Source organism: Pipra filicauda, unplaced genomic scaffold (assembly GCF_003945595.2).
Source record: "Pipra filicauda isolate LSUMZ 115617 unplaced genomic scaffold, ASM394559v2 scaffold6_size6359152_pilon, whole genome shotgun sequence".
In the NCBI taxonomy this organism is placed as follows: domain Eukaryota; kingdom Metazoa; phylum Chordata; class Aves; order Passeriformes; family Pipridae; genus Pipra; species Pipra filicauda.
The window spans coordinates 501,083-526,386 of NW_024104865.1; the positions used below are offsets into that span (position 1 = coordinate 501,083).

General features: G+C 40.1%; 2 protein-coding genes across 4 annotated transcripts in view; one reads left to right on the forward strand and one right to left on the reverse strand.

Annotated features, from left to right (window-relative positions):
- Nucleotides 1–13,008, forward strand: part of VTI1B (vesicle transport through interaction with t-SNAREs 1B) — a 17,457-nt gene extending 4,449 nt beyond the window's left edge. The window contains exons 2-7 of one of the 3 annotated variants that reach the window (XR_003539976.2): nt 367–425; nt 3,572–3,763; nt 5,096–5,269; nt 7,223–7,284; nt 8,386–8,662; nt 10,510–13,008. Coding sequence is in view for 2 of the 3 variants with exons in the window: in XM_027716998.2 (XP_027572799.1) it covers nt 367–425; nt 3,572–3,763; nt 5,096–5,269; nt 7,223–7,284; nt 8,386–8,482 (584 nt within the window). In the remaining variant the exon portion in view is untranslated. Of the gene's footprint in view, nt 1–366; nt 426–3,571; nt 3,764–5,095; nt 5,270–7,222; nt 7,285–7,448; nt 7,528–8,385; nt 8,752–10,509 lie in introns of those variants that run through there. The other 2 variants (XM_027716999.2, XM_027716998.2) reach the window with 2 other exon arrangements.
- ARG2 (arginase 2) overlaps nt 8,664–25,304 on the reverse strand; it is a 19,437-nt gene continuing 2,796 nt past the window's right edge. Inside the window, exons 3-8 of the mRNA XM_027716997.2 lie at nt 16,299–16,476; nt 15,312–15,471; nt 11,741–11,835; nt 11,509–11,613; nt 10,003–10,139; nt 8,664–9,091 (exon numbers count right to left, since the gene is read on the reverse strand). Of these exons, the coding sequence (XP_027572798.1) occupies nt 8,886–9,091; nt 10,003–10,139; nt 11,509–11,613; nt 11,741–11,835; nt 15,312–15,471; nt 16,299–16,476 (881 nt within the window). The 3' untranslated portion in view covers nt 8,664–8,885. The remainder of the gene's footprint in view (nt 9,092–10,002; nt 10,140–11,508; nt 11,614–11,740; nt 11,836–15,311; nt 15,472–16,298; nt 16,477–25,304) is intronic.

Sequence of the window (25,304 nt, forward strand, 5' to 3'; positions counted from 1 at the left end):
AATAAATATTTATGAGCTGTTCACTAATGTGTACTGTTTGTTATTCTTCCACACTGTTTTTCAACACGCAATTCTGTCAGTGGACATTGGGGGCAGTAGGTCAGAAAAATATTTCAAGTTTGGAAAATTACTTCTTTTGTCTACCAGAGGTAGTGGCCAGCGTTTGGAAGAGTGGTTTCTGCTCTCTTGCCCACTCCCTTTTGAAAAGTTATCATAAGAATAGGCTGTTCCTGTTTGAGTTAAATTTTGACTAGATGTCTCTGTAATCAGCTACCTGTAGCAGCTTCCTTGTTTTTAATGGATTGAGTTGGAGTTCTGTTGTCATTTCTCTGTAGTTTATCTGATATACTGCATTTTCTTTCACAGAGGAGAAGAAAAAACTGGTTCGAGAATTTGACGATAAACAGCGCGAAGCCAATGAGACGGTAAGTGTAAGGCTGGGCTTCCGGCCTTCCTGACAGTGGAAATACTGCGACCTTAAAAGGACAGTACCTCTAAATGTTAATTTTTTTGGGGTTCTATTCTGGCAGGCAGATGTTTTATTTTTTTAATGTTTGATTAATTGCTCTGATAGGTGTGTCTGTGTTCATCAAGACTGTTGTATGTAACTATATAGATACATAAATATGACAAATATTCTTATGTGCATTTTGAGGGGTTTTCGAGTGCTTGGTTTTGATAGCACCTTTGCTTTGTTGAACAAAGGAGAATGATGGAGGTGCAGTTAAAGTTGCTAGAGATTGTAGGGCAAGCATGTAGAGAATCTGCTGCTTGGGGTTTTTTTCCCCCTAATGTTGGTTTTAGCCCATTTGATCTTTCTAAACTAGTCTGATAGTTAAGTATCAGGGACCTTCAATATTTGAAACCTCTATTGTATATGCTTGCTGGACAGCAGGTGATGTGGAACAGCACCAAAGCAACCATGTGACTTGTCTTTTTAAGCCAGACATTATGGATTAAGCTTTCTTTTCATATTCAGGTACTATTTGTTAGGTTGCTTTTGAGTCACAGCTGAACATGATGCTTTATTCCCCTAACTTCTGGGGTTTATTGATGGGTATCTGTGTAGGTGATGTATGAGTCGTGGAGCTCATACTATGAGAGAGCTCATGTTGGCATACAGCTTTAAGCACTGTGAATTTGTTATAGCTGTCACTAGAAGTTGATGTGAAAATTCGTGCATCCAAAATCTTAGGGTTTGGAAATCCTAGCTCCAGTTGCCAAACTTGGATGTTCCGAGTGTGAATTCAGTGGCATGGCTACCTGTGCAATGGATCCAGATGAGGAGAAGGCTGAGGTACTCAACAGCTTGTTTACCCCAGTCTTCAATGGCAGCCTCATCTTCCCACACCTCTCGAGTGAGTGGACTGTAAGATGAGGACTGGGGGAGCAAAGTCCTTCCTTTAGGGCATGACCAGGTTCATGACCACCTAAGAAGCCTGAATGTGCATAAGTCTATGGGACCTGATGAGATGCATCCTAGAGTCCTGAGGGAATTGGCTGATGTGCTAAGCCACTCTCCATGTGTTTGAAAAAGTCATGGCAGTCAGGGGAAGTGCCAGGTGACTGGAAAAGGGGAAACATTGCACCCATCTTTAAAAAGTAGAAAAGAGGGCCCTGGGAACTGCTGACCTGTCATCCTCACCTCTGTGTCTGGGAAGGTCATGGAACAGATCTTCCTAGAAGTTATGCTAAAGCACATGGAGGACAGGGAGACGATTTGAAACAGCCAGTACAGCTTCACCAAGGGTAAGTCCTGCCTGACCAACCTACTGGTCTTCTTATGAGCAGTGATTCCCTCAGTGGACAAGGGAAGGGCTACAGATGTCATTTATCTGCACTTCTGTAAAGCCTTTGACATGGTCCCCCACTACATCCTTCTCTCTAAATGGGAGAGAAATGGATTTGATGGGCAGACTGTAGGTGGATAAGGAATTGGTTGGATGGTCATATTCAGAGGGTAGTGGTCAACGGCTCAGAGTCCCGATGGACATCAGGGACAAGTGGTGTCCCTCAGGGGTCCATACTGGGACCAGTCTTCATTAAAGACATAGACAGTGGGATCAAGTGCACCCTCAGCAGATTCGCAAACACCAAGATGAGTGGTGCACTTGACACACTTGAAGGACAGGATGCCATCCAGAGGGACCTGGACAAACTTGAGAAGTGGGCCTGTGAGAATCTCATGAGGTTTAATATGACCACATGGAAGGTGCTGCCGCTGGGTTGGAGCAACCCCTGGTATCAGTACAGGCTGGGAGATGAACAGATGGAGAGCAGCCCTGCCAGAAAGGACTTGCGAGTGCTGGGAGATGAGAGGCTGGACATGAGCTGACAACGTGCACTTGCAGCCCAGAAAGTGAGTTGTATCCTGGGCTGCATCAAAAGCAGCGTGGCCAGCAGGGTGAGGGAGGGGATTCTCCCCCTCCACTCTACCCTTGTGAGACCCCACCTGGAATTCTGCATCCAGATATGGGGTCCCCAACACAGGAAGGACATCGACCTGTTGGAATGAGTCCAGAAGAGTGCCATAAAGGTGATTAGAGGGATGGAGCATCTCTGCTATGAGGAAGGACTGAGAGAATTGGGATTGTTCAGCCTGGAGAAGAGGAGGCTCTGGGATGGCCTTATTGCAGCCTTTCAGTACCTAAAGGGGACTACAAGAGAGCTGGAAAGAGACTTTTTACAAGAGCATGTAGTGATAGGACAAGGGGTAGTGACTTTAAACTGACAGAGAGTAGGTTTAGATTTGATATTAGGAAGAAATTTTTTACTTGGAGGGTAATGAGGCACTGGAACAGGTTGCCCAGAGAAGTGGTGGATGCCCCATCCCTGGAAGTGTTCAAGGCCAGTTTGGATGGGGCTCTGAGCAACCTGCCCATGGCGTGGGGTTTGGAACTAAATGATCTTTAAGGTCCCTTCCAACGAAAACCATTCTGTGATTCTATCTGTGTGGCACAGATGTGATACAAAGCTGATACCCGTTGTATTATGGGCACTGAAGAAATGAGGCTGTGCACACCATTATTTGGTTTTCAGGATTCTCTGCAGAGCCCTCTCTGCATTCCCTCTTTATTAACCTCTTCAAGTAAACAGCACCTGGTGTTGCCATTCAGTTAACTAGAATTCCCAGGACTTTTTGCAAACTCAGTGTTTTGATTCACACACTTCATCTCAGCTCCAAAGCCAAAATAGTCCCTTTTGGTTCTAATCAACTGAATCCAGGTGCATCTGGCTGAGCTTGATCCCACATTGTATAAATGCTTGAAGTATAAGAAAGAGAGAACTGCAAATTTTGAAGTTTAAAGTGATGTTTCAGGGAAAAAAATTCAAGCACTTAAGCTTGGCAACTTTTTTTTTCTTGAAGCGTTGCGTGTCTGAAAATCCATGTGGGCCGAACAGCGTTGTTGTCCTTGTTACTAGATAGAGGTATAGGGTTTCAGGTTAATCCCCCTCACCCAGTCCAATAAAAACATATGAATCCCTTCATCTGATGGTGAGTTTTGAGTATAGCTGCTGCTGAGAATAGATTTGGTGCTTTAAAAAATAAACATACTTTCTTTTGTTAAAGCTGCGTGAAATGGAGGAAGAACTGAAGTATGCTCCCCTGCCTTTCCGCAACCAAATGATGAGCAAAATCCGAGCATACAGAAGAGACCTGTCCATGTTCCAGAGAGAGATGAGAAGCACAGATTTGGGAGTGGGCCACGGAAGTCAAGGCGATATAAAATATGGAATCTTCTCCACAGAAAATGAACAAAGTGTGAGGATTAGATGTAAATTTTATTTAACTTTGCTGTGATTGTTTAAAAACAATATTGCAGATGTATTGTTTACAGTTTTTCTACTTTAAACCACTTCTGTGCTTTTATAACTCCCTGTATATCTCTCTGCGTGTAACATGAATATCTCAGGCAGGAGAAAGAACACCTGGAACTCAGAGGAGAGTTTTGCTGTTCTAAAACAAAGATAGGAGTATAATCAAAATTAAACTCCCTGAAAGCCATGCAGTTAATAACTTGCACAACATTCTGTACTGAAACGCTTCATTTAATCATCCCCTACAGAAATGAAAACATAAAAGTGATGCTACTGACTGAAAAAAAAGGTTAACTTACCTAGTTTTAGTCTCCAAAACTATCAAAGTGTGAATCATGCATTGTATAGGTTCTTTGGTAAAATTCTCTTTTAAGCAATCTCAGTGTAAGTAATTTTAAGAAAATATAAGAACTCTTGACCCTCGTAGCGCTCTGTTCACTGTGGTTTTGCTGCTACAGTGCAAGAAATATACCAGTTTCTTTGTTTACCAGATATGCATAGAGATATCTGAGCTAGCGAGACTGAATCTCCTCATTATTTTCAAAGTGCTGTGATCTGTACAGAAAGTTCATGGAGGTGGGCTCTTTGTTTGTCTGCCCTTGATAAGGAAGATTTGAGGGAGGCTTTTTCCTTGGTATTTCCTTCTGTGGTAGCTTGGTAAATTTTTGCATTTGATTCCTCTTGACTGAATCCTCTAAAACTTGAGAGCAAGGTGGTAGCTTTCTGAAGCTTAAGAAAGTACTTTATTTTGAGCTACCTTTTGATCCCAAGGTCAGCAAATATTCCTTATCCTCTAGCCCAGGCTACTGGCACGAAAAGATCTTTGTTACTTAGCAGTCCATCTGTTAGTGCTGTTTGTTTCTAATCCTTTTGACTGTAAACTCTTACTGATCTCCCTGGCAACCAACTGTGAATTCACAAATAAGGCTGACTTTAAGATATGAATGGAAGGACAAGGTAGCATCTGGAAAGAAAGATACTAATTTCATGTAAATGTTCTTTGATGGAAAAGTAAATTGTTGCAAAGGCAGTTTTTTGTAACTGTTTTAACTCTTTAGAAGCATATACTTTTTTGAGATTTAACCAGATTTGGCCATTATCTTACCATGTAGACAAGGCTGTGTCAAAATTAACTGGGCCACATCATTTAACATAAGAAGCATGTACAGCTAATACAAATGAATGGCCTATGGAGTCACATCCTAACTTTTTAATATGTCAGAAGCCTAATACTTCTGTCTTTGTGCTTAATAGTTAATCTTACATTATTTTTCAGACTAATCTGCAGTCACAGAGGGTGCTGCTTCTCCAGGGAACAGACAGTCTGAACCGAGCCAGTCAGAGCATTGAGCGCTCGCACCGGATTGCTGCTGAAACAGATCAGATTGGCACCGATATAATCGAAGAACTTGGGGAGCAGCGGGAGCAGCTGGAACGTACCAAGAGCAGAGTAAGCAGGGAAACTGTTGGCATGGCTTTGAAACAACCTGATGGTAGTTTTGGGGGAACTGTATGCCAATAATTACTCTGAGACGCTCCCCTAGACATAGTAATCCAATGGGATGTTTCTACAAACCAAATCCAGACTGCCACATTTCTGTGCTGTCCTCATTAAAAGGAAAATAATTACTGTAGAAGGGCCCAAAGCACGGTGGTCAAATGTCTGCTGCTGTGCCTGTACAAGATTAGATATCAGACCTATAAACTAAAAAAAAATAGCATTACTGAAAATATTACAGATTAAAAAATTGCTGAGGAGTTGCCCACCACTAGATTACTAGTAAAAGTTTAGATCTAGGAAGCAAATTTAGCAAGTTTTTGTAATTAAATTAAATTTAGTAGAAGTATAATTACTTAATTACTATCCTTCCAATATTTGTAGGGAGGGAGAAAGTGGTGTCAGACAAGATGCCTGTTCTCATCCTTGGTTCAAGACTCTGTTTCTACTATGAAAGCTTCAAAAACTAGTTCACTTGTTTTGTTTACACATATATGCAAAACTGAATATTTGACTTTTGAAGTAACAAGCTGATGGGAATTTTTGTGTGTACAAGGGATCCTGACTGTAAAGCTTTTAGGTGAGTGACTTGTAGGGGGGTGGCTGAGTTTGGCAAGTAAGCACACTCAGCCAAAACAAAAAGCATACCTCTTTTCTTAGGAGTTCTCTCTATTCATTTCAACAAAGCCTGTAGCTTTTTCATCTGTCATTTCAGTCAGAATTTGATTTGTCCTGTTCCCAGATTTGGGTTGGAGAGCAGGAAAGGAAATTTATCCTAAGATTTGTAGGTGTAGTTTTTGTCCTTTTTCTAATAAAAAAATATTACTGTCCTTCAGGCGTCTCAGTCTATCAACAGATTGCTCACAGAAGCATGGAATTGTTTAGGTTGGAAAAGATCAAGTCCAGCCATTAACCCAGCACTGCTGCGTTCATCACTAAACTGTGTCTGTGACTTGTATTGTGACCCTTTTAGGCAATGTGTTGCTAGATTGTGTGAACCACACGTTTCAGCTGGAAGCAGACTTTCTTCTTGTTTGTTCTTTCATAGTGAAGACTGGAAATCTACTAAGCTCTGAACGGACTTGGTAGCTTTCTTCCCAGCTTCATCCAGTCCGTCTCAGTGCAAAGTAACATACGTACAGGGCCAGTTTTCCAGTTGAGGGCAATAGTTTAAAGCACAGAGGAATTGTGCAGGCAGGTGTCTGTGATGTAAGACCTGGCTTACCCTTCACTTCCTTAGGTTTGGAAGTGGAATAGCGAAATCTTACCTGGAGACCACACATCACGGATCCTGCCTCTGTCTGTGAGGCAACACCTTTTTTAGTTGGCTATAACCTCACCTAATTACATGCTTCTTAATAGCTGACTGGATACAGTTAATTTCTGAGCATTACAAAGTTGAAATGGATCGTCTAGTGGGTAGCTAGAGCTGCTACCCACTGGGTCACTTAGACCTATCAATGCAACACAGTTCTTTCTTTGCTAGAAATTGAAAGGCATTTCAAAGCCGTTTGATATGCGCTGGGAGGGAACATGTCAGTATAATTTTCTTATATTTCAACTACAATAATGAAATGAAATTTAATGAAAGGAGCTAATTTCTGATATTTCTAGATTAACTAAAGGGGCAGAAAGAGGTCCTAAGTCGCATATCTTTGTATGTATCTCACAAAAAGTATACACAGAAGTCTTACTTCCTCCTTAGAAAAGAGGCAATGATTCCAGATGGTATTGTGTGTAGAAAGCAATGTTGTCTCAGAATTTTGGGAGTATATGGTTATCCTTGGTCCCATTATTAATTGCAATATTTCAACACCAGCTGCTTTCAGGTGCATTTTTATAGAGGTGGTGTGTGTTTGTTCAGCTGATTTCTGTCCTGTTCAAGTAACTTCTGTCTCTTCTTAGTTGGTGAATACAAGTGAGAACTTGAGCAAGAGTCGCAAGATTCTACGTTCGATGTCCCGGAGGTGAGTAGCATGGCTGACAGCCGCATGGAGCATTATTGCCTGCTGGTTTTAGAGGGAAAAAAGTAAGTCTAAGTGTCAGCTGGAACCACAGGGAGGTTTTAGGGAATGTGTAAATATGTGTGCCCACATGCAGATGCTAATTTGTGTGTTTTCCTCCCTGGTAGTTACTTACAGGCACTTGAACGCTACCGAATTATGCTACTCAGTCAGGATAATGTGAAATCTTTAACCATCCAAACTGTGGTGAGGACACAAGCAAGTTACAGTGAATTGCTAATGGTGACTTTAGGTGCAACTCCTTATTCAGGTTGGAAAAATCGTGCCATAAATCACTGCAGCATTAAGCGAGTTAGATGTCTGATGACACAGACAAATCTGTTTAGGCCACAGCACTGCCCTAGAGTAACTAGGCTATCCTATGAGACACTCTGAGTCTCATCATATACTATTTTGATGACTAAAGCCTTGGATGCTTAAATGGATTTGCAGTTTCTTAACTATATTGTTTAGTTGGCCTTACAAACCAGTTCATGGATTGTATTTCCAGTAGGTACTTATCCCCTAACAAGCTTTCCTTTACAGCCATTGCTGAAGGAAGTTACGATAACTGTATAATTTTCAATAGTAAAAGTACATTATTATTTTGATATTTTAGTTTTATTTCAACCACATAGTTCCAGGGAAAAGCACCACAATGAGAGTTTTAGCATTTAAGTGACTTTATGTAACATTAAAGGATTTAGCATTTAAGTGACATTAAAGACTTCAATTGTTGTTTTCCTCTTTGCTTAATTGAATGAGTAGGCACAGACAGAGCAGTTATCTATCTTTTGTGGGGCAGGGGAAGAGGGACAGAACTGCTACTGTTGAAATAGAAGATTTAAACAATTTCCAGGAAAACATGAGTAGTAAATTGCTCTTTGTTCCCTTCTGCTTGTTAAGAGCTATTTGAAAAGCACTGTGGGGTCTAGCTGAAACAGGGAGTATACTTACAGAATGTAAGATGGTGATCTAGATCTAGAATCTACTTTCATAAACAAGGGGGGGGGGAAGCTATCTTGGATTTTTATTGATTTTTTTTAAATTATTTTTTAATTCTAGAGTAACCACTAATAAGTTGTTGCTGTCAATTATCATCATCCTGGAACTGGCCATCCTAGGAGGTGTGGTCTACTACAGATTCTTCCGCAGCAGATGAATCTTCATGATGGAGATGAACTTTTCCACTGTTGAGGAACAGGATGGGCTGTCTGTTCCCTTTGATTGTCTGAGGATTGAACTGAGTGGTGAGACAGCACATTCACCTGAAACTGTACTGACACTAAAAAGACAGAGAATGGGAGTAAAAGGAAAATGCAGAGACAGACTTGAACTACCGGTAAGATTAATAAGAAGGTAATAAATATTTTATTGTCTCATTTTGTATATACTTAACTGAATGAATAAATTTTGGTATGTAATAAAGTAGCCACCAATCAATGGAAAAGCTAGTTTATTTAAAAATTGAGAAGTTAACAGTATTTGCCAAGTGTTGACAATCTATCCACTGAAGTGCCTCAGCCGAGCTCTGCAATGTCCAATATACCCACTGCTTTGGGTTCTTAAATCCTCACTTGCTCTTCACTGTCAGATTCATCTGGAGAACTGGGTGTTGGGAGTCCATCAAAAGCGGTGTGTGCTCCTTCTCTTGTCTGCCCAAAGCACGATGCTATCACATCAACTGCAAGACTAGCAGTTGCATTCACTGCTTCTTGAGAAGCTCCAAGCAATGGATTGACTTCAACCATGTCTACAGCTGAAAGCATTCCTGTGAAAGTGATTCACAGCTTTGTTACTCTGACAAAGGGTACAACATCCTGCAAGGTCTCTTTACTAGCCTTTATTCATTGCAGCAAGTCTGGTATTTGGGCTTGTGACCTACTCTACCCTTTGGACAAGTCAGACTGGCTCTCAAGTGAGGGATTGTTCTCAGATGCCAGTTTGTTTTTGAACTTGGTTCTTTCTTACATCACCACTACCTCATCCATTCATGCTTTTAGCATTCAGAAAAACTAAGTTTGATGTTCCATACACATTTATGAGAGGAATGTTTTTTAATTTTGTTTTCTCCCAGTCAAAAAATGAGGGGATATAAAAAGAGATCTCACCTAGTATTCTTTTGCCATCCTATTCATGATTCTATTGACTCTAGTGTCTGGTTGTGATTTTTATTTCCTTCTTTCACTACAAATAACATTGTTTAAACACATTAAATAAAACCTCCATGGCATAAGATGAAAAGTCCTCATATATCGAGTCAACTGCAGTATATTTTGTGAAAGCTTGATTTGCTAGCCTTGAATCCTAGAATGGAACTTCAGACTGTTTAAAATTGTTTGCACCCATTTTTTTATTCTCGATCCCCCTTTTTACATCTTACCTCATGTCTTTAGGATTAGGGGACAGTATTACACATTTCTGACATTAGTTGTTAATATATTGTGTATTTTATTTCCTTTTCGTAAGTTGAAGTTGTTGATGGTTAAGCTGCTTCCAACACCAAGGGTATTGCCCAACCATAGGACTACTTTTGCCCTTACTAAAGGCTGAATTGACTTTACAGGCACCTTTGCTTTGACTACATTTATCTTATGTAGTTATGCAGGAAAAACAACCAATATGAGCTCTATGTATCTTGTCCTGTCCTTGCTTAGCCCCATACTGCTGGTCAGCTCCTACCTGTGTTGTGTATTTCCTCTGTGATGTACATGCCTTCTCTGTAAGTTAATCCACCTAGAACAGGAGTCCCCGTTGCTGGAGCCAGTGAGGGATCAAAAGCATCAATGTCAAAACTCAGGTGAATTGGTCTCTGTCTCCTGAGACAGAATAAAACAAGAAAAGCAATCTCAGAACCTTAACTTTTTCTGCATGCATTTCCTACTGTCCAGGCTGATCAGCAAAGTAGCATTGAGCTCAGTGATGCTAAAAGCTTGCCCTATACCATGTCTCATATACATTTAGAAGGATTCTTTTTTTTAAATATCTTTGGACTGAAACATCTATTAGCTAAGTACACATGGGGAAAACAGAAATTCATCTTTCTAGTTTGACTGAGCATCTGCTCAGGTGTGATTTGGTTGAAGATAAGTACTTTAGTTCTAACCACTTTATCTGATATTTGTCTCCTTAGTTGGAAAAATGTAGAGAAATGTATGATACAATCCAGCCTTTTCTCCTTTTGTACAGAAAGCCAGGGTGAAAGGCTGAACCACTGATGTGCATGGCATCTAGGATGGAGGAAGCACCAAGCTTGAGGATTTCACTAACAGCTCAGCAAGATGAGCATTTTTCAGGTCCATAGTTGAAGACTGCCTCCAAACCATACCATGTAGCCTAGTTGATGAAGAAATAAAGGATAATTTTTAACCTAAAATGTTAGTTACTTACTATATCAAGTCTGCCAACTGATGACAGCTTAATAAATTGGACACTGTTTGTCATGAGTTATTTAAGTGATAGCCTGTACTTCCAACTTACTGCAGATGCTCAGTAGGGAGAAGCATCTGGATTAGCATCTTTTTTACTTGGCACAGCTGCAGCTAGGAAAGGTGAGCACACCTTTAGAAAACAACAGCATGCAGCACAGGTCCTAACCTGTGGTGAGAGGTTACCCTAACTCTGACCCTCTCCCTGTTCCTAGACTATTATGATATGCTCCCTGACTGGGTTCCCCAAACTTGAACAAGGTTAGCAAAGACAGCAGTAGTGAACTGCAGTAAGGGAGTGGTTACAGTGAACTTTACCAGCCACCACCAGGACAGCATGGGTGAGCACAGTCAAAGGAGGACACCTTTAAATGCTTCCACCTCACGCGCTAACAGCTGAATTTGAGTTACTGTCAAGTTGCTATATTATTTTTTAAAGTGTAATGGGTATCCTGGACTCTGAGTTGATTCAAACATCAAACTGTAGAAAAACTCAGAATTCCTTAAAAAACAGAACCAAAACGTATAAAACAGAGCCCCAACTGTACTCACTAATGTAACCTGTCTCACAGCTTTTTGCCAAACACTGCAAAATGGTTGCAGTCCAAGATGTGGAAGTCGAGGACTAAAGACTTTGCAATTTACTGGACATTGTCACAGTTCTGTACAGCTGCCTGACATCAAGTGACTTTCACTTAAATAACTTTCAGGAAAGTAGATATTCAACAAGAGTAGTTTAAATCAGATAATAGTTTGTTACCTGCCCATCAGTTGTTCAAATGTTCTTTCCATAACTTTCCGAATTCCAAGGCGATCAATATCCCTCATGGAAAAATACTGGATGTCATACTTCTTCAAAATATAGCTGTTAAAATAATTTTTTAAAAACAATTGTTACCAGTCTAAGCTTAAATCTAGCAATGCTTGTGAACATGATTTCAAGCTCATGACTTCAGCCTTTACAAAAAACTCTTTAATCTAAACCAACTTACTATTCAGCAGGATCCACATCCCTCAAACCAATGTACACAATATCAGATGCTGAAAGACAGGGCTTTATCCAGGAAAAGCCAGGAAGTTGTGGTACCTGAAAGCAATGGTTTGGTATTACGTTAGTTTAATGACATATACAACAAAACTGTATTTAATGCTTCCCTCAGAACTTGGTATTTATTTATAACATCCTTTCTCTGTCTAAACAGAGAAACTTGAGAGTGGCATCCTGATGTAATCAGTCCTTACTTTCAACTCAGGTAAAGTGGTACAACTTTACCTGAGTTGCATGTTAATGGATGAAGTTTTTAACTCTTCTACATTCTCCAGTTTGAAGAGGAGGAGAAATAAAAAGCTCAAATCCACAAGCAGTAAGTAATTATCATCAGTGAGTGTAAGGGGGAATGATAAGAAACTAGATACCCAGATGCAGATCACTTACCCAGTGCATTTAATGGCAGTGATGTGTAACTTACCCAGTATATCAGGCTTAAATGGAAAAATGAAAACCAAGGCACCTGTATGTTTTTAGGAGAACCACCAAAGTCATGGAAACTTTGTTCCAAAACCACTATTAAGAATGGACAAATTCAAAGTAAGAAGTTAAAAACAAAAAAGATTAAAAAAAAGAGCAGGACAAGATGTTGGGCCTCCACAGTGGGCTACATCATACTGGTTTTAATACAGAACTGAAGAGAGCAGATCTAGGACAGCAACTGAAAGATTACGAGATCACAATTTTTCAGCTTTGGTAATTAAGTAGTCATGTTATGCAATATAGAAATCGTTCAGTTAGTAATATCTACTAAGTTTAGGAGTGCTTTAAATTAACTCATGTTTCTCTTCTTCTCCCAGCTCTGAAAATGGCTACAGCCAACACAGCTGTCACACAGCAAGGCGGTTTTGTTTCCCTCTTATACTTCTCAATTACTAATTTTATTCTAGTTACAATATTGGATTTGTTTTTGAAGGCTAACCCACACATAGCTATATTTAGTTACATTGGGATTAAACTGGCACAGATTATGTGAAAGTATTTGTTACTCTGGGGCAATGAATTCAGAAGAGGGATAAATGGAGACCGCTACGAAAAATAATACAGGTTTCCAAAATGAACAACCACAAAACCCATCACCATACCATAAACTGAGCATAGTATTGATAATATTGTCAGATACTCTCTAGTGTCAATGATTCAGCAGATTTAATACTGCCAATTTTAAGTACACCTCTTTGACTGTACATAAATAAAACTGCCTTAACTGCCTTTGGCAGGCTATGTTTTTGCTTTGTTGCAGTAGAAAAGGAGTTGCTGGTAGTAAAACCAAAGGTGCAGGCATTTTCATGGTAAGGTATTAATAGCAGTTTGTGAGTTTGAATGGTTCCAGGAGCCCTGAAGCAGTCAGGAAAGGAGGACAGTCAATTTTTTTGTCCCATTATCGACTTAGCTGCTCTACTACATGAGAGTGAGAGAGTGAGCCACATGCACTTGTGCACACATATCATGGTTCGCTCCAGAAAGTCAAGGCAAGTATTAGCCAGGCAAACTATTGGGCAGACTGTCGGCAAATGATTGACCAGACAAGCTGAGGCACATTCTGCTACTGCTAAACAGTTGTTTAAAAATTTATATTGTTGTGGAATCCTTGTGGTACCAGCAGGATATATGTTGGTTTTCCTTCCTCTAAAGAGGGTAAGAAAACCCCCTGAGTGCACACACGTTTGTGTAACTGCACACCCAGGTCAAGGAGCTTGTGTCAGATGCTTCTGCACAGCATCCTGACTGCTAGAATATAGGTGGACTTGTGACGAGATATCAGAACCAGCACCATGCCTGAGTAGCTTGTCTCTAAGCATAGCCCAATCTTACTCTTTGTTTACTGCTGCCACTGGCAAGAGTCCTGCTCCCCCACTGACCCCAGAAAGCTCATAGTAATCTTTTAGCATGTTGGGGGTCCAGGGGAAATATAAAAAGAAATTACTGCTTTTCTGTGTTGCTCAAGAACTGGAGCTCAGCACACCAGAGATCAGTAATGGATACAGAGGAAGCCAATTTCTCCTCTTTCTTCAGCTATCAGAGAACAGTTTTGTTCTGTTCTCACCAAACTGTTCACCTTAGGTGAGCTCTAAAATTCACAAAATTTTCTCTTGCTCTTCCTTTGTCTCCTGCAAAAGTGACTATAGTTGCCAAAAAGAAAAAAAATCACCCCATTTAAACTTATGGGCAAGAAACTAGAAATACAGTAAGCTTTTATATTAACCTTGTGTATTCCAAAAAGCCTATTGTATTCCAAAAAGCCCCATTAATTTTGCATTACTTTGGGAATTCCAAATTGTATAGACCACACAAGAATTACTAGAAAGAGGAAAGTATGTAAAAACACCAAGTGACTTGTGGATGGAAATCATTCAAAAGAATTTGCAGGAGAAGAGCAGGAGAGCTTTACCATACAACTGCAGTATTGCCATGCTGAACAGGTACTAACACAGCAGTATCTTTAGTAGCCATAAAGATTTTAAACATGCTTGATCTTGTTTGGAAGAGGCATACTTTCAGCAACACAGCACCCCCAAATTTATCAGAGAGAAAAGAGAAATCTAACAGTAATAACTAGCAATGCAGAATGCCAGAATAAAGTGGCCAGGTTTTCTGCAGCTCCAGCATCCGTTCTCAATATGCAGTTGCTGATCCTGCTCCCACTCTCCAGCCTAAGCTTCAGCAGAAGCAGATTGTTGTATTTAAGTCCCTACTGCAAAGGCTTCGGCTGCCACTACCACGTCTTCAGTAGATGCTGTAGGTTCCTGAACAGGGCAATACAGCCAAGCCAGGAAGGGTTCACAGGCCACAGGTCAGCCTACTGTTAAGCATCTTGACAGCAGCAAAAACAGGCCATGCACATTCCATGTGTCCCAGTAAACAGCTCTTTTTGATAAATTTGACCTCTTTCCAAGACTATCTCTTTAAAAGCACACTGTAAGCAGGTACAGCTGTTCTGATTTGTAATATTTGCCAGTGGAGACAACACCAGGGACTAGATCATGCAGGAGTCGCCCTTGTCAGGCCCCAAGGTTGTCAAAACATGGAGGAGCCAAACTAAGCAAAAGCAGTGTGCCAGATATACAGGAACCAGCTGTCACTGGAGGTGAGCTCAGCACAGCTCTCACAGGCTGGCCTGGGGGGGAGGTTCCTGCTCATTTGGTAGCAGTGCTGCCATGCCCAGCCTGGGCGACAACCCCACTCATTCTGTAGAAGCAACGCCACAGTCAGCTGCTGCATACAGCTGGTGTGAACTCTGGCTCACTGTACAGCCCACAAGGGGGCCCAACATACAAGAAAGCTTTTTCTCATTCTTGTTTTTAAGTGTGTGTATCTGTATTTATATGTGTGTATGGCACTTGTGTGTATGTGTGCACGCATGTGCACATGTACACACACAACAATACACGGTTTTTGTTGTGCTCAGATAGAAAAGGTCTGCATTTGCAGCAGGTAAGAAAGTACCTCACACCAGAAATGGTAAAATGTTATGAGGATGCCATACAGGCTGACTGTACAACCAGGACACTTACTTTATCTTGAAGCTCTCTCAAGAGAAATGAGAGAGGTTGTCCATGGAGGCTTCCAGACTGAGTTGTGAGAGGCGTGTTGATATCAGCATGTGCATCCACCCAGATCACTCCAAGGTGTGGGCACTGCTGTGCATGGCCACTGACGGAACCAAGTGCCAAGCTGGAAGTACAGTAGCAAAGTCTTTAGTCACCATTTCTCCTTCAGAACAACTGCAAGGACAATGGGAAGTCTCTGCAACTTCAGTCAGCCATATTGTCATGTTTGCATACATCAGACAGGTGTGACAATTAAGGGTGCATCCCATACAAACTGCATGGCATGCCACTATCGTGATTCCAGGAGACTCCCAAGTAACTCTACGGGACTATACTCTTAGCTCTCTCTGCTAAGAGAGAGCTCTTAGCTCTCTCTGCTGTCAGCCTTCCCACACTCTTAATTTTCACCTGCTCTAGATCCAAATAATCTAGAAAATCTAGTCTGCTATTCACCCATTTTTCATTGTAGTCATGACACCTCCACCCACAATTCATTCTTACATGCCCTACCTTCTTCAACCAATTCTCAGGCCAAAGGTTAGTGAAAAAGAGGAAAAAGATTCACATGTTATAAGATCTATGACAAAATTGTCTGCGTGCAGGCATTACAAACCTATCCTAAGAGCTGATGGGCAAGAGATGTCACAAAACATTCAACAGTAAAGAAACTAAAGCAGTTGCTATAAAGAAACCTGATGACACAAACCTTCCCAAACACGAAAATCTCATTTGTATGTCTGCAGATCACTGACCAGTCTAGAACTAAGCAGAACTGTCTTAGAAGGTCAGGTTTTTGTAACTGTCTTCTATGTTCCCCCCTAAAAGCCCATACCCTATGGTATTGCAAGGAAATTACCCCAAATTGTAAGTCCCCTTAATTTTTAATTAAATTCTTACACTTCAAATGTCAATCTGCAGCATGAACCACTACTTGCTTTTAGTTCAGCTCACCTGTGATCACCTCCTAGAGTCACACATCTGTGTCCAGCAGCTACTGCTCTGCTGACAGCATCAGCCAGTACCTGGCTGGCCAAACCCACCGACCGAGGATACAAAACCAGGTTGTTGTACAGTTCATCGTTGGGAACTTGAGTGAAATCCAAATCTCCAAAGTCATGCACTTGGCATCCTGGGAACACAGCAGCAAAAGGAGAAAGTGAGTTACTTAGGTAAGTTCCCAGAAAAATGTTCAAAATGAGAAAATCAGTTGGGAAAGTATGAAAGGAACAACAGGAAGGGAATGGATCCATTTGACTCTTTGCATGCCCTTGCAAACTGGCACAGCTTTCTAGATTAGAAAGCTTAAGACAACATTATCACTTTAATTTAGTGATAAGTTAAACTATGCCAGTCATAAAAAGTCACTTAGAAAAACAGTTTGGGGTTTTTTTAAATTATTTCTTGGCCATTTTTAACATGAAAAATTACAGTTTGTATTGCCATCTTCCTTCCCATTTAGGTAGTATACAGCCTTAAATGAGCTCAGCTGCTCAAAGATGCTTAGGACTACACGTTTCACTAACTACATCCAAGTCCTAACAGTTATTTTCCATTTTCAAGGCCCAAAAAAATCCAGGCAATTGTATCACGAAGCTCCATCTTCAGATCAGTGTAAAACAAAGACCCAACCATGCCATCTTTCATTGCACTTTAAAGAATTGGATAAAACTTTCAAGGCAGGCCACACATAGCAGATTCTAGCAAGTGTGTTTAGAGAAGTATCAAGTGTTCAAGAATTTCTTTCTACTTTACCCTGCCATCCTCCCTGTTCCCATTGTAGGGCAAAAAGACTTGGTTCACCTTCTGAATAAAAAAAGCCATTAGTTTCCTAGGATCACATCAGGTTCATATACCTTGACATGTGGCTATGGTAGAGATAGATGGACAGAATTTTGGGGTCCAAAATTCTGTGATCTTGTCCACTTTTTGTACACATAGTACTTTTATAACTTCCTCTAATTATTTTTATAGAAAAGCCTAATCTCTGTTAAAGACATGAGATGCCTTCAGGTTTTGTTACTATCTTCTTTATATCTACTATTTTGTTACTATCTTAGGGTTCATAAACCTTGTAGCAGTTTCTTTTCTCAGCTTTGTGCGTCCCTCTTCTTTAGGCCCACTGTTATGTGCTTGCAGAGGACAGCTCAAGTTTCCCAGGGTGATAAGGAATGTTTTCAGTCAACTATCCAAAGGCTATCTGATAGCCTGTTAATTTCAGAAGTACACGCTAATCCAATACTCAAACATTAATATCTTCTCTTCCTACTATTTGTTTTAATTGTGCCTAGTGTTTTGAAAACTAAGATTAAATGACCTTAGGGCAAAGGGAAAGCTTAGTGAATAGACAGTATACAGACAAAAAAAATTCATAGTACGTGGTTAAACCATGTATCCCAAACTGATTAGAAGTGTGTATGCACCCGTGCACATTTTTTTTGTTTGATCAGATAGTAGAGAGATGAAATCAACATGCACTTTTGTCTTAATGCTTACCAAACAAAGAAAAATAGTTCATGTCAAATTATTAATTATTGACGTATTCTCTTAGCTTCTATTTACACTCTCAGATATTAGTCCAAAACTTAAAGACCTAAATTGTTTTCCATTTCATCTGTCTGCTTGCATGTAGTTTTGATTTAAGAAATAAAAAACTTAAACTTTTTCAACTACATTATTTTGCACAACACAGAAATTGCTCAATGAACAGACGTGCTATAGTGCAGTGCAATGTCGTGGATCTTGCTGTTATTTGGCAATCAGTGAAAGATTTTATGATGTACCTGACCAAGCAATATCCTCTTACTTTCTTTGTAGTAGGGGCAATAAGATACTAACACTTATAAATGAACAGCTTTCTAAATCCACACAGAAAGTTAAGATGAAGAATATATGGGGCCTTTTAAAAGACTGTAGATGCAAGTCCTGAAAGCTAGAGAAAGCTGTGGGCAGATAGAAAAGCCAGCTTCCTTACATTCATTAGAAAGCACAGCATCCATGCCATTTGTCAGTCAAACAGATTAAGTCTAGCCAGAATTGAAGTTCTTTTAAAATGAAAGTGTACCATACAGTACTTACAGAGTAAACACTACAGACATTTTGCTAGTAACTAAATAATATGAAATTAAATGTGATCAAAAGTCTTTTGTTCACGCTTTCAAGCTGTAACAGAAATTACATTCAAATGAAAAATATATTCTGTTTGATCCATTAGTCAATTATCAGCACATAATTTATAACACAGAAAATTTATAACAACCAAATCCATACAAGTCAGCTCCATCAGCACTCTAGCTTAAGAGGAGATCCCTTTCCCTTTTTGAAGTGAGAGAAACAAAACAGCAGGCCTGAATAGTCTATTTCTGTTACAGGAGCGTGAAAGATATCAGGGAGATAAAGGTGCAATCTGAGTATGAACACACAGTATAGTTCCATAACTAAGATGCACATATACACAACAGTCCTGTCAGTATGAATGACCAGCATGTAAAGGCAGCACCCTCTCTTCTATGGCTTAGGAGCGCAATCCCCTCTCTGACTGAGTTTCATCAACAGTGCTACCCGGCGGCATATTTCAGCCAAAAATTAATAAATTAGCTTGAAATAGTTTGTGCAGTAGATCATTCCCAGGTTAACTTCTTTTGACCAGCACAGGTTAGGGAAGGTTACACAGGCATTCAACCAGCAGACCAGGAGACAGACAGCAGTCATTTATCTGGCATGCACAGCCAGAAACAGAACCTTACCTGTATCAGGTAAAAGAAATCCACATTTTTCCTACTTAGAAGCCTTACTCAGACTTAAAGGAAAAAAAAAAAAAGGTAGAAATACTAATTAAGAACATACTTAAGAAAATAAAGCTCCCGGCCTGCCTTTTCAAATAAGTTAGTGATGTAGTACTGAGGCTCAACTCAATGATGCTTATAACAGGGGCATAAGATGTCATACAGCTTTGCTAAAAAGCAAGGCTAAAGATCACTTCCTATCATCTTAAGCAAAATACACACAGTAGGCAGCAGTTACTACAGTAATTTCCCTGCACAGATTTAGAGACAACTTTCTTCTGTAAAAACAGGTGGCATTTAACTGGAAAACATCTGGGCAGCAGCAGGGAAAGCCTCCCCTCTAGTCCTCTTCTACTAGGAAACTGCACCAGTGACAGATGCAGCAAACTGACAGTAGAAGATTCAGCTTTCCAAATCCAGGCTGTCTGCTGACATTGCCCCATGGCACCCTCCTGTAACAAATATAACAGCTCTACAAGGCAGCAAATGGGAACTGGAACAAAACTACATGGAACGTGATATAGAAATGGTCTCCCAACACTGCCAGTATACACTGGATCTTTGTGAGCTGGACATTTAAAAAAGTCCTAAATTAATGGGAAAAGTAAATCTTTCCTCTTCAGGGTGAACTACTTCAAAAGAATCTGGAAATCTCAGGTAATAGACCTTAGTTCATACTATGTGTTATATAAAGCTGTTTACATGAAAGCATCACTCCTGCAAACTGTTTTCTCAGATTAGAGACCCATTTATCAAATCACCAGACACAGAAAGGCTTTTTCAGAAGCAATGACTATTATGAACAATGTTTATAGACAAACTTAACATTTTACTTCCTGTGAACAAAACAAAGTTAACATCCTTTTCAGTGTAAGTCTATTGGCTTATGGTGCAGACTTTATAATCATTTCTCAGAGACACTGTCAAAATGTTACACAACAGCAAACAAATGGCTCAATTCATTATGAGGAGTGCATTCAGAAGGGTTTTTTTTAAAGACAGTTTTAACCTTCCAGCATTATCCAGGGTGTGTGTGCGTTAAAACTATACAAAGTGCAAAGTTAGGCTAGCAACTAGGTTAGCAAGGTTCTTACTACAAGAGACTCAGAGTTAGCAGCCTAGTTTAATCATAACCTTCTTGCTTGGAAGTTCATTACACAGCATCTAATTCTCTTTAAACTGAATACGTATCTGCTGGAAGAAATCTCCTACTGGATACAGACATTGGTTAAATAGGTTTCTGTCATCTCTAAAATTTCACTTCCTAAAAGGCAAGTTCTTGTCTGAGCAATTCCCACCCATTTGTAATTTTGAAAGGTCTGGTTTAAGACAAAGTTTCTGTAGTGTATGATTTAAAAGGCTTCAGCTCATACAACAGTAACTAACAAACCCAATTCCAACTGCTACCACAAGTCTCTAGTCTCAGGTTGTCCCTTGTATGAAATGAGGAAAAAAAGTATTTTGCCAACCCCAAATCAAGCAGCCACCTCATTTCCCTTTGAAAACTGCTTGTAACTTTAATCTCTTATGAAATCCAGTGCATTTGACCTGAAGAGGTCTTCAAAAACGTCAGTATCAGCTGTTGGGAAACATTTGCACTGTGGCTTGCATCAGAGAGAAGGGTGTAGCTATTGCGTCTGCCACATGACCAAACCCTGCACAGGTTCTAATTCCCTTCAAATAAGCTTAACCCAGAAGCAGTTCCTGATAACTAGAGCACAGTGGGGCACTTATAGCCACAGGGAATCATAATGCCAAAACAACTTTCCTCAGCAACAAGCACCTTGTGCTTTAGGTTGCTACAGAAGTAAGGAGTTATTATATTAGTTAACCCAGACAAGTAACACTTGAGAGGAAGGGAGAGCAGAATATATCAGAGGTTACTAAGTTGTCTTCCTCCCTCTTACCAGCTGCAAGAAACTAACCACTAATCTAATCACTTCACTTCTTCCTATTCAAATGAAACTTAACACATTACCTAAGTTTTCCCTCTGTCATCTCTCTTTGTGCCCCTCCCCAATAACTCCACTCCTTCAATACCATTCATAGTAGTAAAAATAAAACAGCAGGGGATCTGAATTTACTCCAATCCAGAGAGAATTATATATGTGCAGAAATTCAGCTGTCATGTATTAAAACTAATTTTATAATATAAAAGTATCAAGGATGAAGGGCATCACCATAAACCCAAAGAAATACAAAACCTCCAAGAGCTCTGTTCACTGGTCCTTGAATCTAGTCTCTCTTTATTGAAAGATTAGAAAGAAATAATCAGTTCCGGTTTCCTGATCTTCATCAGCATAGCTTAATTTTTTAGATGTATTTAAACTAAACCGATACATGGAACAATTACAGTTAAAGCACCAAGTGACATTTACCCCAAATTAATAAAGTTTCTTTTAAAGCCAACTTCATAGACAATTCATTACCTCAACTGTGCATCAGCCAAGTGGGAAAGGGAAAAACAAACATCAAATCAATGACTGACACAAAGCTTTTTGTTCGAAAGCAAAACCAAGCAGATTTACACTCCATCAGTGTGGGGAAGGGAAGATAATCAGAATCAACCTACTGCAAGGACTGCTGACTCTATACATTTTCACTGTTGGCATTTTTCTTGTAACTTCCAAGGCTAGTTGTTATCATGCAAATATCAAGGGGTACAACATTCAAAAGGGTAAACCATAACTGCTATCAGAGCACACTTCTCCAGCTCTAGAAGCTTAGCCTCTCGTACTCAAGGCAAGCTAGCAGATGAGGTCTGTGGGGAAGCAGCAACCTAAAAACAGCCTCGGTAGAGGCCTTCCCAAAACAGCTCTCCTCCAAAACCCCAGGAGGGCTCCTTCTGCCTGCCTGGTCATCAGAGCTGGTTCCTGGCTGCCTTCCCTCATGGAGTGGAGCAGCACCTGCCCCGATGCATTCTGACAACTGGCATAATTTCAATGATTCATTGCAAATGAACCGGCCCATTTGGCTGTGCTTTGATTTTTGACAAACCACTGGTCTTTGAAGCTAACCAATCATAGCTAATCCACGTTTGAGAAGTAAACAGGAATAAGAGTGTCTTGGATCTTTATCTATCCCTGTATATGAAAAAAAAAAAGATGTAACTTATTCTAGTTCCAAAAATAAGCTACAGTACTACATAAGCATGTTTTACTGCTATTATTAAACAGAATTGTTTAAGCATGCATGTGTCTAAGGGAAAGAAAGGAAAGAGGACTGCCATTTACCCATTCTGTTTCAGGGGAAAAAAATGGGGAGGGAGAGAGCATGCCTGGGTAAAAAAAGTGCATTCTTATTTCTGCTTTGTAGGGCAGAAGACCTAGCTGTTAGTCTAACCTCTTCATGCTATATCCAAAATAATTTTTTCCCTGAGAATGTCCCTAGCAAATGAATACTTAGCTTTGATAGTACTGACACCAGATGCAATCAGAAAAAAAAAAATACAAGCAGTAGCATTTCTTATCTCAGCAATGCAGAGATCTAACTAAACAACATGTTGCTTAAGTGCCAGCAGTTGTTTAAAATTTTGTCTGTCTCCCATTTCAACTTTATCAACAGCAGAAAATGTGAGGACAGTCTAAAAGAGCCAGATCTTGATGCTATCTACACAATGAATTTAGACTTTATTGGAATTCTACAGATTAGAGATATTTGACTAATGTCTTTGCAAGCCTAAAATACTGAGTTTTTAAGAGAAACAGTTGAGGTAAGAGCTAGTGCTAAACTAGAATCTAATCCAAAAACACTGCATTCCTGACAGATCTTGTTTCTAACATAAATGGGTCTTTGTCAAACTACAGACTGTAAATGCAATCTTAACTCAAATATAGGCAAGCAGAATAATACAAATATCAAATTCTTCAGGGATACAGGCAGCTCTTTAAACACATATTTACTGGATGGACTGATGAAAATTATTTTCCCAACAATGCAGCTGTAACTCTTGCCACTGCACATGTGCTGAACCCCAGTACCTGTATGCATAATTGGTACATAATCAAAAAACTGCCTATCTTCCTCCTAAACTCTTCACCCAAGAAGATTTAGGTGGAAAAAGAGGAGATATATGTAGAATAAGCTGCTTCATGATTTCTTGTTAAGACTGAAACTAACCATATGGGCTATGCTGATGAGACAGCAAAGTTGAATTCTATTTTTGGCAGCAGATGTCGATAGGAGTCCAATGGTTTTGGGCAAAGCAGGAGCATAACTCCAGTGACATGGGGATTAGCAGCTCCACTCCTCTTTTAAAGGAGGTTACTCCTTTCTGAGTCACTATACTGACCTCATGAAACCTATTGCTCCCAGAGAAGAACTTTTTCTGGTCAAACAAAAGAATAGTGAGATGACGGTCATTCTCCATGACAAATCTAGTTCTACTCTATGTGTAAGCCACATGTCTCTGCAGTCCAGCAACTTGTCAAGCCAGCAACTCAGATCCAAACTTTGTTAATCAATTCTATAGTAATCCAAGCCTGACTAAACTCAGCAACCCAGCTGTATCCAGCTCTAAATAAAGAAAAAAAATTTAATTCAACAATCAACAATAGTCAACATACAAGAATGAATACTTGGGAAGAAATCGTACTAAAGTTGTTCCCATGTTAGCAAGAGCAGAGGTGCTCTAAGTCACATCAGGTGCTACAGAAGACACAGCAGCTATCCATTATGTAAAAGAATTTGAGAAAGATCCTTCTTTCCTTCAAGTAAGAGGACTAGGCAACACTCTGGATTAAAGTTTGATTAGATACTCTGCCTAATCTGCAGCAAACAGGAGAGGTCCAAGAAATTCTTACTTTAAAAAACTTCATACTTAGCACCTTCTATAGCTTAGGTCAAATGCATCTGTCACTTATCTTCCCCACTCCTTCCCACCAAAAGTCCAAGAGACTCCACATACTGCACCTATTTCTGTTTACTGTCAGAGCAATACACAGCCCTACATACTTTTCTCCCCCATGCCAAGGAGTTATGGGTCTCTATTTCCACGTAGCACTTTTACTTCTTTGGCAAGATGGAAGGGTCCTTTAAGGTGATAATATTTTAGTTTCCCTTAGGAGAAGAACAAAGCCAACAGACAAACATCACCAAGGTGAATAAAAATCCCCACAGGCATAGTCAGTTATATCTTAAATTATCCCTGCTAGACTTGCACACCCACTGTTTTTGGCTTGGGAGCTGGACTCCTGCTACAGTAACTCTCTTCCCGAGTACACCTCCAGCTACTACCAACACGTAACAGCGTTCTCTCTGCTTCTAACAAGGGGATAAAAGTCAAGTTGGTGGCTCAGATTCATCTCTGACAGTCTGGTGCAGACTAATGATAACATCTGCCTCAGAGCTCCCTCCTCATATTTCAGCCTAGGCATAAACAAGCCATTCATAGGCAGTCACTACTTGAGGCGGTGAAGAAGTTACCATACCATGTAGGTATAGTCACACAATCTTTCAAGGGAGGGATCCCCCCGCCCCCCAAAACAGAAAAAATAGTAGCTCAGAACACTGCAATAAGACTATGAAAGAACAGGAATTAGGATAGGGTGAAAGGAACAACAAAATCGCCTCCCAAATACACCAGCCAGTGAAATCAAAGCGCAAAACAATGCAAAAAGAGGAAACAGAAATATCTCACTCTCTCTGATGTGGCTTGAGCACTATACACTGAAGTCACTGAATCAGGCACACATGCATATGAAAAGCCATGTAGCTGCTCCATATTAAAAGTAACAAACACAGAGCATGCATCTCACTATCTGAATGCTACCTTTTAGAGGACACTCCAGAGCACATTCATTTTATACAGGTCGAATTGAACTTGAATTACAAATGGAAAATTAATAAATCAAACTTTAAAATTCCAGGCAAACAGAAGAGTCTGATCACCAGAAATCTCTTCCACTTGAAACAAGGCAAGAGCAATTTTGACAGTTACTGTTAATACAGAGTTTTCATTACAGGAACACTGCCTGTTTCCTCCCTCTACACTTCTTTAGACTGCCCAGAATCCACCCTCGCTCTTCTACTGGGAAGCATCATTCCACATCTGACCTCACGCCTGGTTCCAAACTTGTAATGACAAGGAAAATCAAAGTTATAGCATTCTCTCACATCCGAGGAGGGAATGAGGGCATGCAACAACAAACACTTTCCACATGCACACACACACACC